Source organism: Panthera pardus, unplaced genomic scaffold, assembly GCF_024362965.1.
Source record: "Panthera pardus isolate Hobbes unplaced genomic scaffold, ASM2436296v1 HiC_scaffold_3, whole genome shotgun sequence".
In the NCBI taxonomy this organism is placed as follows: Eukaryota; Metazoa; Chordata; class Mammalia; order Carnivora; family Felidae; genus Panthera; species Panthera pardus.
In genome coordinates this window covers 8,928,633-8,948,384 of record NW_026526876.1, presented here as the reverse complement: position 1 = coordinate 8,948,384, position 19,752 = coordinate 8,928,633, and the positions used below count along the sequence as shown (strand labels likewise).

Here is a 19,752-nt window from a genome sequence, read left to right as displayed (position 1 = left end):
AAATATGTCCACTGGGTTTTGAATTTCAGGTTTTTATTTTATTTTTTTCCTAGGAGCTAGATTTTGTTCCCTTTTCAAATTTTCTGTTACTTTTTATAGTTTCCTATTTTCTGAAGATCCTTTCAAGCCTGTCATTTCTTTCTTTAAATATAATAAGCATAATTTTATCATCTGTGCCTGATAATTCTAATACTGTGAGTCAGTGCAGATTGATTTCTGTGGTCTGTTGCTGGTTCTGGCTCATGTTGTGTTGTTTCCGTGTCTGCTAGGTTATCTTTGACTGCGTGCTGGTCACCGCCCTGAAAATTTGGTTTGGCTGATTCTTAGAGACCTGATAAATACACCCTCCTCCAGACAGGTGTTTCATTGTTTTCACCAGGCACCTGTCACTCTAGCACATGAATCTGCCCCAAACCAAATGCAGAGTATGGGGTTTCTGACCCATCCTGAGTATAGATGCCCATGACGTAATTCCTTTCTATGCCCACAACTTGTCAGAACTATGGTTTTGTCCTTGTCCTCCTCAGTCTTTTCAGTGCCAAGGGCACCTTACTTCTGGTTCACTTCTACCCTAAGGGTATATCTCTCTGGGGACCCACTTCATTGGGGGAAGGGTCCCCTACTACACTCTTCAACTGGGGTGGGTCCAGGGCTGTAACTTCTACCCCACTTGCCTGCCCCTCTCAGGCTACAGAAGTCCCTGACTCCTGCCCACAAATGGGCTTTAACAGGAAAATAATCAAACTACTAGAAAGTACTAAGAGTTTAAGGACTGGAAGCAAAACAAAAGGACAGGTTAATATGGTGGTCCCTTAAAAAATTAAACGCTGAATTACTATTTGATTCAGCAATGTGACTTCTGAGCAGGACTGGAATCGATGCTTGTACACCTGTTCATAGTGACCTCATTCACCACATTAGCCAAAAAAGTCCACGGACAGATAAACAGATAAACACTAACAGGTAAAATGTGGTGTGTATACATATGTATATATACATATACACATATATACATATACACACACACATCTACACAGACAGACACACACACACTGGAATCTTATTCAGCCTAAAAAAGCAAGGAATTTGTGACACACGCTAGAGCATAGAGGATTCCTGAAGACATTATGCCGAGTGAAATAAGCCAGACACAAAAGGACAAATACTGTATTAATTTACTCAAGTGAGATACCTGGTGGCATCCAATTCATAGAAAAAGAAAGTTGAATGGCGGCTGATGGGGGCCGGCTGGAGAATGGGGAGCTAGTGTCGAATGGTGGCAGGGTCACAGTTGGGAAAGATGAAAAAGTTCTGGAGACAGACGTTGGAGACAGTTTCAGGACAATGTGAATGCACTTAAAGCCACGGAGCTGCACGCTTAAAAATGGTTACGAAGGCAAATTTTGTGTCGTGTACATTTTACCGTGGTATTTCAAGTTAGGTTAGTTTGGGCGAGGGCTGCTAGACCCACTCAGTAAATTCCACAGGGTGTCGTAATTTCACAGGCTTCATATTGATCAGTGGGAGACTCAGAAGTTAATTGCAGGGGTCATTAAACCAGTCTGGCCTCTCTAGAGCTTTGGAGGCCACGGGATAAACCTCGATCAACATGCAAAACTGGTGCTGATTGCCAACAAACAGAGATGTAACGATAGATTTCCCTGTAAAAAATGTAAATGCAATAATTTTCCTTTAAAGGTATCAGGCATTGGAAATACTATAAGGTTAGTTATTTGGGCGTGGATCGACAATACTTAGGACACTGCCTAGAAAAGATGAGGGGCAAAAAATTGATGGGATAAGAGAAAGAATTCTCTTTAGAGTAGTTCCACTGAAAGAATAAAGAAATGTTTATTTAACAATGCTGTATTACTGGACTTCTCCCTTCTGAGTCCCTACGTATACGGTTGACCCAACACAGGTTTGAACTGTGCAAATTGACTCATGCGTGGATTTTTGTCAAAAATACAGTGCAGGACCGTAAATGTGCTTTCTCATCCTTATGAGTTTAACATCTCTTCTCCGGCGTACTTTATTGTAAGAAAGGAGCACAAAATACATGTAAGGTACAAAATATGTGTGAACTGTTTATGGTATCAGGAAGGCTCCAGGTCAACAGCAGGGTATTAGTAGTTAAGTTTTGGGGGGAGTCAAACGCGATACGCAGGGGGCACCTGGGTGGCTCAGTCAGTTAAGCATCTGACTCCGGCTCAGGTCATGATCTCACCGTGTGCGGGATCGAGCCCTGTGTCAGGCTCTCTGCCGTCAGCACAGAGCCCGCCTCGGATCCTCAGTCCCCTGCTCTCTCTGCCCCTTCCCTGCTTGCGCTCTCTGACTCCTTCAAAAATAAACAAACTTAAAAAAAAACGTATATGTAGATTTCTGCCTGCACAGGGGGGTCAACACCCCTGGCCTCTGCACTGTTCAAGAGCCAACAGTAATTCTATTACAGATTATGTATAACTAAATATAAATGGCACGAGACAAATTTACAGTTAACTTATTTTAAAAATACCAAGTTTTAGAAGCATGTATTTTAGTAATTGTGGGAGTTTCTAAATTTCTTCTATTAAAAAGAGATACTTAGAGTTCAAGTCAGATGATTTGATGCACATTTCTGGGCGCAAACACCAACACCAAGCAATACCATCAAATGAGAAACTGGCAGCAGAAGTAACATTCCTCGCTGTGACTTCATGAGTAACACGTGCCGAGGGCCACCGCGTCGCAAATACAAAAAGCGTACCCACACGTCCATATACACGGTCATTCCAAACTAACAGCAACATGACTGCTTTGCACGTAAAAGAGACTTCAAGAAAGCGGTCCCTGAATCGGGACGACTGTTCCTACTTTAGATGCACAGAGATGAGAGCTAATCCTTGCTCGCAGCTTACCATGTGCCAATAGCGCACTAAGTGCTACAAATCTGTCTCTGTGTATATATCTACATCTATATCATCTGCAACTAAACCTGTATCTTTATCTCTATTAATTCATTTATTCCTTACAACAACCCTGTCGGGTGTTTACCATTAGCATTCCCATTTCGAAGATGGGGAAACCGAGGCAAAGGGGAGCGTGGGCTTCTCCAAGGTCGCATAGTCGGTGAGGGGTGCCGCTGGGAGGCAAGTCCAGCCAGGCTCTAGGGCCCCCACTCTTAACCACCCCACTGCAGGGCCTCTCCGCGTAAATACGGACAGTCAGGGAAGATGGCCAGCGTTAGACGCTTCACCTGTTCTACACGGTTTAATGTTGATAACCAGGTTATCCACTCTTTTACACGTGAGGGAAGTGAGGCTCAGCAAGACTAAGTTCCTACAGAGATCAAGGCAGTTGGAGTTGGAGGTGGGAGTAAGCCCGCATCTCCCTGTCTCCGAAGTTTCAGGATCTAGCACCGAACGAAGACCCCGTGGAGCAAGGTCACATGAGAAGGTTGGTCAAGTGAAAAGCAAGGATGTGTTGCTTTTGCAGGATGCAGAAGCACAGGGTGTCTGCTATCTGGTGGATGAGAATTCCGGGGCTAGGGAATGCAGGCACGTGATCACAGGGGAGCAGGGAGGTCCCTCAGACTTCTACTTCCTGAGGTTCCAGAGGCCTTAGCTACCTCCTCAGTCACCCTGTTGTTCTAGACGTCTGTCGAACCAGCACACCAGGTAAAGAAGGTAATGCTTCTCAAGCTACACGTCTCCGGTGACCTTCGCACAGAGGATCCTCGTTCTAAAACTGGGTACGGATCAGACGGATCCATTGTATTTTTCACATTGAAAGGGCTAAGAGGCAAAGTGTGTACTCTGATCACCAGTGTTCTGACTGCTATTATACTTTTGTTTCCAATAAAGGTATTAGCTTTATAAACCTGGTGCACCTTTGTGGGAGGAAGCACCCAGTAACTGTCGCTTTGGTCAGTACCACTGTCACTACCGTTTATCATCACTTACCTTTGGGCGAAGCACCACGCACAGGCAACACGGAATTCAAACCTCACAAAAATCGGCATTGGAGCTTCGGGAGAATGGCAAGTATCTATGTCCGAATTGCCTGCCGTCCTTGTCAAATAATGAACATCCATTCCAGCCCTACTTAATCAGAATCTCTAGGGCAGGGCCAACGGGTCAGTGTTTCGAGAGCCACGCCAACTGATTCTTGTCTTGGCACGGATAGCCCCATTTTATGCACAAGGCATCAAGCAGTAAAGTGACTGCCAAAGACTAACATCACTGAATATAGGATGCGAACTCCACCAGACTTCAGAACCTGGGCTCTTAACCGCTCTGGAGTCCAAGCTTCAGCCATGAAGCTTACAAGTAGAAAAAAGGCACAAAGTAAGCAAGATCGCCTTCAACACCTGCGATCATCTACCAGCAGCGACCTGCCTATTGTCACACGATTTCCCAAACTGGTTTTCTCTGTAAGCATACAGAGACAGATCCTATTTTAAATTAAAAAAAAAAAAAATTAACAGTGCATTATACTTCTCCTACGCTCATAATCCTTCATTTTTACAAGATTTGGGGATCTCTTAGCGATTTCAATGCTTCATCAAAAGGGACTGTCTGCAATAGAAGAGCGACCAAATCCCTGTGGTAACTAGAGAAACGCAGGCAACTAAAAGCAGAGTCGATGCACAAGTGATGATGGGAGGCAGAATGGTAAGTGTCGAGATCCTTTACCGCAAGATGTTGACTTTCTGTCCACTATGTTCATACGCCTGGTCTCCGTGCGGAGTTTCCCGTCTGTGTTCTCCACCAGGTTGGCGAGGTCATCAATTATCTCTAGAAAGGAAGACAGAGATGCATGGTTAAGACTCTAGAAACACCCAGGCTCACATCAAAGTATCACAGCGGAGGCCGGCCTAGTCCCTACTGATAATTCTCTCACGTGCAGTGAGGGGAAAGGTAAAGAGCTCATGTGTGTTCTTTGGAAACTGCAATCCTGATTTATAAGAGGTGGTGGTGGTGGTGGTGGTGCAGGGCTGTGGGAGTCGTAGCAAAGGGAAAAACCGATTGAATGGAAGTCTGGAACACAGAGGAGGAATGTCAGAAGTTCCGGGGAAGAAAAGCAGGACCCAGCAAAGTTATGCCCAGCCACACTGTCATGCCAGCTTTATGGCAGATGGACTACAGGAGAACACTTCTTGTTTCTTATGTTTGTATTCTAATTATTTTCTTGCATGCTTTCTTTGGTGGGAAGAGTAGGACAGGGTCCTTCTCGAGAAAACTGCTTGATGACGAAATCTGGCCAACCAAGGGGTGAAAAGAAATAAAGAACTCTAGGATAGAAGAAGCCAGAGACCATGACCTAAGAGATGGTGGAGACAGCTGGAGCCATCTAAATACTGAGTGGGGAATCAGCAGATACAGGGATTACGTTACAAAAAGGTAGATAAATGTTGTAAAGAGCGACGATGTAATTATAACCGAAATCAGGAAGCAGTTGGGAGGCTGCATGGTGGGAGAAAGGTGGAAAGAATTTGAAGGTGTTGATTTCCCCATCATGCACAGCGGAGTCCCATCAAGCTGCGGAAAAGCAAAACATAGACCTATGGCTTTTCAAAATCACCAAAGCTTCAGTGCTTTAGGTAATTTTTTTGTTAACCTTAGATCTTTTAGTAATACCATCTCTTGTAAAGAATCCTCTATGTGAAGTTGAGTTTTTTTTATGCTAATTGTCTTCTTTTAAGATTGAATTATTAGAGTTGATACTATGGTAATCTCCTTAAAGTGAAATTAAGCTCTTAGTAACACTTAAAATAGGACATATAGCATAATCCTAATGATATAAAATTACTTCTAGCCACCCTTTCATATGGACAAACCTACAAGGATATATCTGGATGATGGGAAGGATGATTATTTCTAGGTGGTGGGATCCTGGGTGAGCTTCCTTGTGTTTTCTGTATTGTTTGAATTTCCTCTAATGAGTACATAGTACTTTTTTCTTTTTTTTAATTTTTTTTTACATTTATTTATTTTTGAGAGACAGAGCATGAGTAGGGGAGGGGCAGAGAGAGAGGGAGACACAGAGTCTGAAGCAGGCTCCAGGCTCTGAGCTGTCGGCACAGAGCCCAACGCAGGGCTTGAACCCACAAACCGTGAGATCATGACCTGAGCCGAAGTCAGATGCTTAACCAACTGAGCCACCCAGGCCCCCGACATAGTCCTTTTTCAATTTTGGTTCCCTTTCCTCCCTCCTTCCCTCCCTTCCTCTTTTTTTTTCTTTCTTTTAAGTGAGTGCTTTAGAGATCCATTGTCCAATATGAGTCACTGCTTCTGTTAAAGAATTAAATAAAACAAGGTAATCAAAGAAAGTTTTCAGAATGATGCTGGAGCTGTGTTTTAATTTTTGTTTGTTTACTTATCCAGTTTGAGAGAGAGAGAGAGAGAGAGAGAGAGAGAGAGAGAGAGAGAAAGAGAGCCAGCATGGGCAGGGGAGGGGCAGAGAAAGGAGAGAGAGAAACTCAAGGGGGCTCCACAGGGTCAGCACAGAGTCCAACACAGGGCTTGATCTTGTGAACTGGGAGATTATGACCTGAGTCGAAATCAAGGGTGGGTCGCTCAACTGACTGAGCCACCCAGGTGCCCCTGGAGCTGAGTTTTAAAGGCCGTGGGCATAAAGAAGCAGGAAGACAGCACTGCTCGCGGGAAGAAACAGCATGTGGAAGGCACAGAAGAGGCGGCCGCTCCTCCTGGGCTCCTGCAGCCCTTGGGACAACCTCCATTTCCTTGCAGACCCGTGTGTTTCATATTTTAATTACTTGCTTGCCTGCCTTTCTTTGGTGGGAAGAATAGGACAGAGAGGCTCACTTTCCTTCCTTGCTCTACCTGTGATGCCCAGGGGAATGTCTAGTACACAGCCAGATAAAATAAACACAAAGCGATGGAGGCAATGAATGGAAGGAGTCTAAAAGAGAGACAGAATTTCAAAGTCCTTTTCTGCTTCTTAGGCCAGCAGATCTAGGCCAAAACTGTCAAATGGTATCTGTATGAGGGCCGCCCAGAAAACTTTTCGCTACCATTTAACAATGCATTTGAGGGTTTTTTTTGTTCATTTTGTTTTTAAGTTTATTTATTTATTTGGGATGGGGGAAGGGGCAAAGACAGAGGGAGAGAGAGAGAATCCCAAGCAGGCTCTGCACTGTCCTTATACACTGTGTGCACAGTGCAGAGCTTGACGTGGGGCTCCGACTCATGAACCGTGAGATCACGACCTGAGCCGAAACCAAGAGCTGGACACTCAACCAACTGAGCCACCCAGGCGCCCCAACAGTGCACCTGTGACTCTGCAGTCAGTGACAGTCTTCCAGTTTTCCTCCCGTCTCCAAGCTCTGCGAAGTGTCTTCTTCCTCTTAAATGCCCGCAGTCCCACCCTTCTGTATATTTTTATGCTGTAACACTACCATGGTGATTTTATGTACCTTTCAGTTTCCTCAGTATGTAAATTAAAAACCTGAAAATCTCTGCTGTATATAGCTCCCCAAAATTCTTGACCCAGGCAGCCAAGTGCCTACTGTTTATCCGTACCTCGAAATTCCTACAAATATCTGAGTCTCAGGGTCTCTAAACTAAACTGTTCATCTTCCCCTACGCCTGACCCCCCCCCCCCCTGACATTCCCTGTCCCCATCCATGGCACCAACGTTCGCCTGCTGGCCCACGCTAGAAATCTTCAGTCACTCGGCCTCCCCCTCCCCTGGTCATGCCACTTGAAGCCACTCGACTTGACCCTGCCTCCCGGGATCTCTCAGTCTCATGCTTTCTCTTAAACTCTGCTACTGTCTCACAAAGTTGTGCCAGTGTTTCTCAAACAATGTCCAAACTTATCTTCCTGTTTCTAGTTCTGGATCTTCTCGTTCCACCCTCCATACTATAGCCAGGGACGCATTTTGATTGTTTTCATATTTTAACTAGTTAAAACTCAAATTTCAAGCCACTTGTGGGTGGTGACTACTATATCAAACAACATATCTCTAAAGCAATCATAAAAAAAAAAAAAGAAAGCCATACATCAATATATAGAGATTTAAGAAAAAAAAAAAAAAAACAGAGGGAGGGGCTGCTGGGTGGCTCAGTCGGTTGAGCATCCGACTTCAGCACAGGTCATGATCTCACGGTTCATGGGTTCGAGCCCCGTGTTGGGCTCTGTGCTGACAGCTCAGAGCCTGGAGCCTGCTTTGGGTTCTGTGTCTCCCTCTCTGTCTCTGCCCCTCCCCCACTCATGCTCTGTCTGTCTCTCTTTCTCTCTCTGTCTCAAAAAAAAATAAACATTAAAAAAAATTAAAAAAAACCAACTGTCAGTAAAAAATAGAAACCCAATCCCCAGGGCTCATCTACTCTCACATCTCAAGAGTGTGTTTTTCACTTTAATAAGCTTTCCTGCTTAAGTCACTTGCCTGTGTTGCATGTCTGTCCTTGAATTCCTTCTCGTAACAAGACCGAGAACCTCCAGCAACACCTTTGGGATGGGCTGGGTTGTGGCCCCCGGGGCCCTGGGTCTCCCCTGTCCACCCAGCGACACTTAGAAAGAAATCTAACAAAAGATGTGCAAGCCTTGTACACTGAAAACCGCAAACCACCGCTGGTTGAGAAATTAAAGAGACGGGAGTGCTGTACTGCATTCACGGACTGAAAAGACTCCATGTTTTAAAGGCACCTGCTGTCTCTCAACTGATCTATAGACTCAGTGTAGCCCCACTCAAAATCCTGGCAGGTTTTTCATTCACATGTGGAATTTAAGAAACAAAACAAATGAACAAAGGAAAAAAAAAAAAGAGAGAAGCCAAGAAACACTCTTGACTGCAGAGAACAAACTGATGGTTCCCAGAGGGGAGGTGGGGGTGGGGGATGGGTGAAAAGGTGATGGGGATCAAGGAGGGCACTGGCTGTGCCCAGCGCTGGGTGATGTGTGAAGTGTTGGGCGACTTACCCTGTACCCCTGAAGCTAATATTACACTGTGAACCACGCTGGAATTGAAATAGAAAATTCATTAATTCATTCATTAATTTAAAAAATCCTAGCATGAAAAAAAAAATAACACTGGCAAGCTAATTTTAAAATGTACATGGAAAGGCAAATAGTTTAGAATAGCCAAAATAATCTTGCCAAAAAAAAAAAGGAAAAAAGTTGGAGGTACTATACTACCCAAATCCCAGATTTATTATAAATATATAGCAATCAGGACAGTGTGGTATTGGCAGAAGGACAAACAGATCAATGGGACTAGACAGAGTCCAGAGATGCACCTGTGTGTGTGTGTGTGTGTGTGTGTGTGTGTGTGTACTCAATTCTCAACAAAAGTATCAACAACAAAGTCAGTCAAATACGGAAAGAAAAGTCTTTTCAACAAATAATATTGAAACAACCGAGTACCCCTACGAGGAAATGAAAACAATCCCGACTCCTCCCATTAGAATCTAAAATTAAAGACTGACTGTGCTTATTGCTGGGGACAATCTGGCACAAAGGTAACCGTAGAAGTGTTTGTCAGCTCTAATCAAGTTAACCATCTATGTAACTCACGACCCAGAAATTTCACTCCTACGTATTTACCAAACAGAACCAAAAAATATTTCTCGGGGCGCCTGGGTGGCTCAGTCAGTTGAGCCACTGACTCCTGGTTTTGGCTCAAGTCATGATCTCCTGGTTCATGGGTTCTAGCCCCTCACTGGGCTCTGCCCTGAGAGCGCTAAGCCCGCTTGGGATTCTCTCTCTCTCCCTCTCTCCCTCTCTTTCTGCCCTTCCCCAGCTGGTGCGCGTGCCCACGTGCTTGTTCTCTCTCAAAATAAACTTCAAACAACGGCAAAACATATTTCTCAAAAAGACTTGCAAAAAAGTGTACATAGCAGCCTTATTAATTAGAACCTGAAGCAGAAAGGGCTCAAATATCCATCAAGAGGAGAATGGATAAGCAAATCTGTATAATAAGCTTATCTGTAGCACAGAACACTATTCAGCAATGAAAACAATGAGCTACTTGCTGGTGCAACAACCAGATAAATCTCAAAAGCATGTTGTTGGCCTACAATAAGAGAACTGAAATCAATACATATGTATTTCATGATTCTACTTATATGAAGTGTATGCATAAACCAAATCTGGATAGAAATCAGAAAGGAGCTGCCTCTGGGGTGGTGGGGTGGCCCGCTAGAAGGGGACACGAGGGAGTTTCCTGGGGTGACTGAAAGATTCTAAATGATGACACAATTGTATACAGTTGTTAAAATGCACAGAACCGAATACTAAAGATCTGTGTGATTTGTTCTATGTAGACTAAACCAGGGGCTCCTGGGTGGTTCAGTTGGTTGACTGTCTGACTCTCGATTGCGGCTCAGGTCATGATCTCACAGTGAGTTTGTGAGATCGAGCCCTGGGTCAGAGACTGCCTGGGATTCTCTGTTCCCTCTCTCTCTCTCTACCCCTTTCCTGCTCATTCTCTCTCTCCCCCCCCAAAAAAAAAATAAATAAATACACTTAAAAAAAAAGGTAAACCAGAAAAAAATTAAGTTTACAATATTAGGATACTCCTAAGATTTTCCAGGAAGGCAGGCAGGCATGCATTCTGGGAAGACAGGGCGAATGCTTTAGAACAACAAAACTGCCAGACCGCAGAGGTCATGTGACCGTGCCGCGGTTCCTCCCCTTTTCTCCAGCATCCCTAGCAACAGAAGCAGGCTGATGAACATTTTGCTGAATGCTCCCAGCCACTGGTGACATGGAAACTCGCGAGAAAAATCACTTCCATGGCTGAGCTGGAGGGTGACTCTCATTATTATAAGGTTCTACCCATTGAGCCGAACACCTGCCCGCTTTCACGGTCCACCAGACTTATTTCTAGAACACAACACCAGTGTTCCTTCTTCCACAAGACACTTCTCCTCTCCCTCCTTAGTCTTCTCTTCGGGGGTAAAGACGCTGAGCTGGAAACTTTGGCAGATCCTGAGAGGAAGCAGTTTCAAAATCTTGTGACATCTTGGCACTTTGGACATAGTGTTCGTCCTACAGTGCCATGTGTGGGCTGGACGTGCCACCTCGGTTTTGGTCTGGTGAGGTGAGCACGGAACCCAGATGGGCTTATACACTGGAGCATATGTGAAAGCATATGGTTTGGTTTTTTTTTTTAAAGTCTATTTATTTATTTTGGGGCGGAGCAGACAGAGAGAGAGGGAGACCCAGAATGTGAAGCAGGCTCCAAGGTCTGAGCTGTCAGCACAGAGCCCGACGTGGGGCTTGCCCCCATGAACCGTGAAATCGTGACCTGAGCCGAAGTCGGATGCTTAACCGACGGAGCCACCCAGGCACCCCAAAGCGAATGTTTTTTATCACCCACTCTCCGTGTCCTATCAGGATATTCCACAGTAATGTGCTTCGTACCGTTACTTGGCACAATGCGATTGGTCCACACAACCGATCACAGTCTAATGATTATGTTTTAATGCTGTAGTATGTAATGCGAAACTCAGGTGTCATCAGCCTCCATCACTAAAACAAAGTCAATGTAAAATACTCCTTGTCTGACACTAAACATTTGTCAGTCGTTAAAGGTTAACTGGGTTTCTAGATAGATTCCTTTTAAACTTTATAAATATTTACAACTGAGAGGTAGATCAAGACTTTGTGTGTAGCAGATTAGCTCAGCCAAGATCAGTAGTCAACGCTGAGGGTGTTGATTTTTTGTTTTAAGTTTATTTATTTTTTTAGTAACCTCTACACCCAGAGTGGGGCTTGTACCCACGACCCTGAGATCAAGGGCCAGACGCTCTTCTGACTGAGCCGGCCGGGCGCCCCGAGAGCGTTCTTGTTTTTAATCTCAGACCAAACACAGAGTTTTTCATTGGGTTGCTAAACCTCTTCTGATCACCGATGTGTTGTTTGTTTGTTTACAAAACCAACTCTATTTTTTTTTTTGAGTGACACAATTATTTAATAGCAGTTTATGAATGACAGGGGGGGGCCAAACAAAAAAGACAAAAGTTGTCCCAACACCCCGGTAATCACTTCTATGTGTTCTCTTCTCAGATTTGACATAAACATATATTTTTATATAATTGCAACACAGAAGCCTTTTGCCCCATTAACATGAGCTCTTTTATGATCTTTCATGTTGCTACACAGTCTCCCTTCACAGTTATAATTTCTAATGGTTACAAAATATTCCTTCCATTAAATAAACATTCATTAAAAATAGCCCACTGTCAGGGACTTAGAATGTTTCTATATTTATACATAATGAGTCAACGAATTCTTTCCTCCATTATCATTTTCTTCCTTTTGTCTCATTTCCTTACGTTAACACCCTGGGGTTCCGATGGCCGCGTGGACTTGGAAACACATCGCCACATCAGTTTTTCAAAGGTTTATACTGCCGCTGTGGGTTCGCCCCACTGTGTAACAGCTGCTCTGAACTCCCCAGATTTCCAGGGGCAGGGAGTCCAGGGGGATTCCCACCCTGCAGCCCGCAAGCTGGGAAGTCCCCCAACCAGAGTCTCTTACCAGCGAATTAAACACAGGTTTCTGAGCACAGGTCGAAAAACGACCCGCTGCCTCTTGCAGATTCCGGGCAGTGCCGGCCTCTCGAGAGAGACTGATCTTTCGCTTCCTGGTTAAGTGTTTGCATTTGGGTTCTGAGAAGGAGGCTGTATGTCCATCGTGCGTGGATTCGGGACACCGTGTGCCATGCCGACACGGGGTGGAACAACGGTCAAGGTAAAGCATGACACAAAACTGACAGAATCAAAAGCGGTAAGAAACACACGGCATCGCACTGACTCAAATTATACTTGTCACTTCTTCCCGCTCTCAAGGACATTGCCAATTATATTCCATATTAAGGCAGAGAGCGTGCTGCATGTTTCCAGGATAAGTTTGGTGCTTTTTCATTTTCTTTCTTTTTTCTTTCTTTTTCTTTCTTTTCTTTTTTTTTTTTTTTTTGTGCTCACAGTGGAAGGTGGCAGTTGTGAAGTCGTTATGCTTCTGTGCCTCTGGCTTATACTGCCAGTAACATTTGAAGACAAATGCTAGGACAAACCAGGAGTGAATAAACAGCCCTTCTTGAGGGCATTTGTTTAACCGCCTCCGCTCCCTGTAATGGAAATTTAAAATTAGGATGGGGGTGGGACCTTTAACAATACCTGGCACTAGGTGACGATGTCAAATATGTGACAGAAACCAGGAGACGCAGTAACACTGAGGGCACTCCATGACAGGGCAGCTGGTGGGGAACTCCGGCACCCCCAAGCTGAGCTTCTGGGACACACCCAGGCTTTGGAGGCCTCAGAGAAATCCCCTTGACTGCACCTGCTCACATCTTAAGCAGCGGCAGGTGAACGAAAGCCCAGGCTCCTTTCCTTCTTCCTTCCCACCATCAACCGGGGCCTTCCATTCTTCCCCCAACTGGGCCTAAAACTGCGCAGCCAAAGGCCGCCTAAGCTACAAGAACCTTCCCTGCTTCCAACAGTAGATGCATCTCCTTGTGCGAAGAGCAACCAAATGGCAGCAGGTGTAAACAAAGAGCCCCCAATGAGGGCCCGTCCTCTCCCTCCTTCACCTCGTCTGCTGGAGAAAAGACAATTCCTTCCGGAAAAGGAGAGGTCTTGAGAAAGCGGTTTCTCAAACACAAGATTTCTTAAACACAAGATTCAAGAGGACCGTAAGTGAGTGGCCACTGGAACACACAGCCATGACAAGGGGAACAAGTCAGGGTTACTGGACACACTGCATCCAGGCAGAATCACAACTGTCAAATTAAAAACCACAGTGAAGGCACAAATTAAACAGACAGTAATCTAGATAAAAGATTTAGACAACAGGTTTGAATGACCTCCCAGATGTCAAAGGAAAAGGGCAGAGAGGACAAAATATGGGAGGGGAAAGACCAAAAAGACAGGGACAAAGATCCAGGAAAACAGAAGGACCAACAATGACCAAATAAATAATGATGAGGTGCCTGACTGGCTCAATCTGTTGAGCGTCTGACTTCGGCACAGGTCATGATCTCAAGGTTTGTGGGTTCAAGGCCTGCGTCGGGCTCTGTGCTAATGTCTCAGAGCCTGGAGCCCGCTTCGGATTCTGTGTCTCCCTCTGTCTCTGCCCCTCCCCTGCTCACGCTCTATCTCTCTCTTGCTCTCAAAAATAGACATTAAGTAAATAAATAATATAATATAATATAATATAATATAATATAATATAATATAATATAATATAATCAATTTTCCTTGAGCTGAGAAAACATTGGAGTCTTCGTATCAAAGAAACTCACTGAGCTCTGACCGACATTCTTCAAAAGGGTCTGGAAATATCTCATGAAATTTCTGAACTTCAGAAAAAAAAAAAATTCTGAGGCACTCAAATGGTAGGCAGGGAAGATTACCAGCTTCCGAAATTGAGAAAATGAGAGAAAATTAAACTGGCATCGGGCTGTTCCTGTAAAACACGGAATATCTTAGTAAAAAGGTGTTAAGGGATACAGGCTGTGACCTATGGATTCAAAGTCTAGCTAATGTATAAAGCATGTGACAGTAATTCTTGGAGTAGTCTGCAAAGTTACCACGCAAGTCTTTGGGGCCCCGGAGCCACCCCAAGCCTTTGGCCAGGGTTTCACCCAGCTACCACTCAGTCCTCCTCCAGCTCCCTTTCCCAGGTTGCAGTGACGTGCGCGATGCCCTTCAGGGCAGCACAGAACCTGCTCCAAATCCTTACCTGCCCGCCCATCTTTAACCTCAGTGCATTGCAAAAGCACCTGAGCTGTCCAATGATGTCTGTTTCAAAATCCAGCAAGATCATCGTCACACGGCAATATCCCTTGGAGGCTTTTGTCAACTGTCCTAGCTCCAAACTGTCAGAGCACAAAATCAGTGGCAGAAAGACAGACCAAGGGGAGTAAAGCACGTATGCAAAATCGCATTCAGTTTAAGAGGGCTAAAAATCGCATTCAGTTTAAGAGGGCTAAATGGCCTAGACCATCTGCCCCATGCTGTGCTAATATTCACTGCCTGGGGGTATAATCTGTAGCACTAGCTTCCATTTGTAGAAAAAAAGCCTGCGGAAGAATTCAGAGCTAGAGAAAAATATAAATGAATGGTGTGCAAAAATGGGTGGTTATATATCATATGTGTATGCATGTACGTATGTATGGATATACGTATACAGATATACAGATGCTTTTGTATGTTTATACGTACACATATATCTATATATCTATATGTATGTATATATATGTACCTATATACATGTATCTTTTTTTTTTTTAACGTTTATTCATTTTTGAGACAGAGAGAGACAGAGCATGAACAGGGGAGGGGCAGAGAGAGAGGGAGACACAGAATCGGAAGCAGGCTCCAGGCTCCGAGCCATCAGCCCAGAGCCCGACGCGGGGCTTGAACCCACGGACTGCGAGATCGTGACCCGAGCCAAAGTTGGACGCTCAACCGACTGAGCCACCCAGGCGCCCCATATACATGTATCTTAAGAGATATATTTTACATCTCATTTTTCTAAGACAGAATGGTACATGTATCTTAGAAAAACATTTTATTTGGGGTGCCTGGGTGGCTCAGTCAGTTAAGCGTCCGACTTCAGCTCAGGTCATGATCTCACAGTTTGGGAGTTCGAGCCCCGCATCAGGCCCTGTGCTGACAGCTCAGGGCCTGGAGCCGGTTTCAGATTCTGTGTCTCCCTCTCTCTCTCTGCCCCTCCCCGGCTCGCACTCTGTCTCTCTCTCTCTCAAAAATAAATAAACATTAAAAAAAATAATAAAAAAATAAAAACATTTTATTTATGTATTTATTTATTTATTTGAGAGAGAGAGAGAGAGAGAGAGAGAGAGAGAGAGGGAGAGGGTGTGTGTGTGTGTGTGAGAGTGGGGAGAGGAGCAGAAGGAGAGAGAGACAATCTTAAGCAGGCTCCACACTCAGCGTGGAGCCCGACATGAGGCTCGATCCCGTGACCCTGGGATCGTGACCTGAGGCTAAATCAAGAATTGGACGCTCAACCAGTTGAGCCACCCAGGGGCCCCAGAAAAAACATGTTAGAGACAATCATGAATGAATGCTGGAGAAACACCCCAAAACAAAAGAAAGTAATTAAAAGACATTGCTGGGGCAGCTGAAGAAATTTAAACATGGGCTCCATATAAAGCAATAACACCATGTGAGAGTTAGGTCTCTTGCCCCGATAATGACACCATGGTTATGTAGGAGAACACGCTAATTCTTGAGAAATGCCCATTGAAGTATTTAGTATTCACCTGACTTTTATACGGTTTGCTGGAAAACAAAGTATACATAAAAGGAGGAAAACAGACGTAAAATGGTAACAATCAGTGACTCTAGATGAACAGTGACCAGGTGTGTGGCAAAAACACATTCTCAACTTTGCCGTTGGTTTGAGAAAAATCTTATATATTTTTTTAATTAAAAAAATTTTTTTAATGTTTTTATTTATTTTTGAGAGAGAGAGTGAGGGGGGGAGGGGCAGAGAGAGAGAGAGACACAGAATCCGAAGCAGGTGTTCCAGGCTCTGAGCTGTCAGCACAGAGCCTGACGCGGGGCTTGAACCCACCAATGGTGAGATCACGACCTGAGTGGAAGTCGGATGCTCAACCGACTGAGCCACCCAGGCGCCCCAGGTTTGAGAAAAATTTTAAATACAAAAAAACCAAAAGAATAAAAAATAAAGAATAAAAAAGAATAAAAAAATAAAAAAACATAACATCATAACATCATAATCAAAATGTCCAGGATACAACCCCAAATCACTCAGCCTATGAAGAGCCAGAAGGTTTCCAGCCTCATGATACAAGACGATGCCAGTGCTGCCAATAGATGCCAACGTTGAGGGGACATAGGTGTTGGAATTGCTTGGCAAGGACTTTCGAGCTGCTAGAGCGAGCACACCGCTAGAGCGAGCACGCCCCAGTAAGTAAAAGCGAATAGTCGTCAAACAAAGGACAAGGCAGGAAAAAAAAAAAGAAAAACTTCGGCAAAGAAATAGAAGATATGGAAAAGAACCAAATGCAAATTCCGAAACTGAAAAACAGAATAAATGAATCAGAAAAACTCACTGGGTGGGCCGAGCAACAGTATGGAGATGACAGAGGAAAGAAGCGGTGAACTGCAAGACAGGTCAGTAGAAATTTTCGAATCTGCACAAGAAAGAAAGAGCCTCCGTGGGGGCAGGGTGGAGGTTGATGAACACAGACTCGGGGACCGGTGGGGCAATGGCAAGAGGTCAAACATTCCGATCATCAGAGTCCCAGAAGAAGAGGAAAAGGGGGTGTGGCAGCAGAAATATTTGAAGAAGGAAGGGCTGATGCTGTCTTAAACTTTGCCAAACAAAACAACAACCCGTAAACCTGCACGTTCAGGAAGCTCAGCAAACCTCAAGCAGGATAAACACAGAGAAATCCATGCCTAGACACACACCCAAGCTGCTGAACACTGAAGAAAGAAAAGAAAAGAAAAAAGAAAAGAAAAGGAAAGAAAAGGAAAGGAAAGAAAAAAGCAAAGCCCCATAGGGGAGCAAAGATTTGAAAGACTGCGTAGTTCTTACCAGAGATCAGGGAGGCCAGAAGGAAGGGTAACAACAATTTTAACCCGCTGAAAGACAAGGACTGCCAGCACAGAATTCCATATCCGGTGAAAGTCCCCTTGGGGAGCGAAGGAGAAAGAGAGACATTCATTCTCAGATGAAGAAGTGCTGAGAGACCTTGCTGTCAATAAAGTAAGTTCTTCAGACAGAAGGGAAATCACACCAGGGGGCGATCTAGAATGTCAGAAACGAAGGAAAAGCAACAGAAATCTTAAATATCTGGCTAAACAGATTAGATAGTCGTCTGGTTAAGCTTTTAAGTATCCGTTTGGCAGTTAAAAGTAAAACTCACAATATCTGGTGCTCAGTGCACAGAAGGGTAGTACACAGACAAGGGCACCTTAAAGGGGGCGGGGCAGAGGGGCTGCACGCTGGGAAGGTTTCTCTGCCCTATCTCACGAGGTAAAATACCAGTTCTAAGTCAACGGTAGAATGTTACGTACATATATCACCATCCCTAGTAACCACGAAGACAGTGTGTAGCGGGAGATAGGGTTAAAAAAAACACAGGGGTGGCTGGGTGGCTTCGTTGGTTGAGCTTCTGGCTCCTGATTTCGCCCTTAGGTCATGATCTCATGGTTTGTGAGATCGAGCCCCGTGTCAGGCTCTGCATTGACAGGGCAGAGCCTGCTTGGGATTCTCTCTCCCTCTCTCTCTGTCCCTCCCCCACTGGTGCTGTCTCTGTCTCTCTCAAAAATAAATAAACTTAAAAAAAACACACACGCAACAGAAAAATGAAAATGAAATACTAAAGAAGTTCCTACGTATGATCCTATTTGTGTGATATTCTCCAAAAAAACCAGAGTTATGAACAGAGCAGTCAGTGGGGGTGGCTGCTGTGGGTTAGGGATGGGGAAGAGTATGGCTACAAAACAACAGCCTGAGGGAGTCTTTGGAGGGACAGCACAGCACTGTCCTGTGTCCCGTTCGTGGTAGCGGTTACATCAAGCTATACATGGGTTAAAATTCATGCTACACGTACACACACCAAGTCAATGTTGCTCTGTGTTAACTAATTAATTAATTTTTTTAAAGGTTATTTATTTATTCTGAGAGAGGGTATGAGCAGGGGAGGGGCAGAGAGAGAGAGGGAGAGAGAGAATCCCAGGCTGGCTCTGCCCTGTCAGCACAGAGCCCGACGTGACCCTCGAATCCACAAAATGCAAGATCATGACCTGAGCTGAAGTGGGATGCTTAACCGACTGAGTCACCCAGGCGCCCCTCTGTGTGCTAATTTAAAAATCTGAGTTAAGAAAGACAGAGTGAACAAAAAGAAGTACAGGAAAAGGGGAACCTCGGGAACACTAGTGTTTAAAGAATAAGGGGTGCCCGGGGGGGCTCAGTCGGTTAAGCAACCGACTTCGGCTCAGCTCACGATCTCGCGGTTGGTGGGTTCGAGCCCCGCGTGGGGCTCTCTGTGCTGACAGCTCGGAGCCTGGAGCTGCTTCGGATTCCGTATCTCCCGCTCTCTCTGCTCCTCCCCCGTTCATGCTCTGTCTCTCAGAAGTAAATAAGAAAAAAAAAAGAGTAAGAGCAAAACGCTAGAAGGAAAGGGGGTGCAGGACAGACCTCGGCTAGTGGAGTGGTGGCCGGGGAGCCAGTGTGGACCGTGCTAAGAGCTGCTTCAGCGGAGGGGTGTGAGGGGAGGGAGAGGGCAATTTTTGGAGCTGCAGGACAGAGAGCACGCCGAAATGTGTGGGAGGGAAGACAGCCAGGCTAGACTAGCTTATTAGGTAAAACCATAACAACAGCTACTAATATTTACTGAAAACTTGCCATGTGCTAAGTCATTGTTTTCCCATACTGTTGCACAGAGTTGGAAAGTTAAAAAAAAAAAAAAATTCTTCGACACCCCTCAGCGTTAATCATTTTATGTAAATTATATAATTAAATGTAACCAACCATGTGGATACCCATTCTTTGTTTACATGGTTCCTTATTCCGTAGTTCTAAACATGAATATTCATATTAAAAATAAAAACTACAGGGGCGCCTGGGTAGCTCAGTGAGTCAAGCGTCCGACTTCAGCTCAGGTCACGATCCCACAGCTTGCGGGTCCGAGCCCCGCATCGGGCTCTGTGCTGACAGCTCAGAACGTGGAGCCTGCTTCAGGGTCTGTGTCTCCCTCTCTCTCTGCCCCTCTCCCATTCGTGCTCTCTCTCTCAAGAAT

At 44.8% G+C, this 19,752-nt stretch overlaps 1 protein-coding gene across 2 annotated transcripts in view; it reads right to left on the bottom strand.

Annotated features, from left to right (window-relative positions):
- The window catches only part of STX8 (syntaxin 8), a 254,100-nt gene that overhangs the window by 94,320 nt on the left and 140,028 nt on the right, over positions 1-19,752 (bottom strand). For both annotated transcript variants that reach the window (XM_053892661.1, XM_019413453.2), the window contains exon 7: positions 4,674-4,775. In XM_053892661.1, coding sequence (XP_053748636.1) covers positions 4,674-4,775 — 102 coding nt within the window. The remainder of the gene's footprint in view (positions 1-4,673; positions 4,776-19,752) is intronic.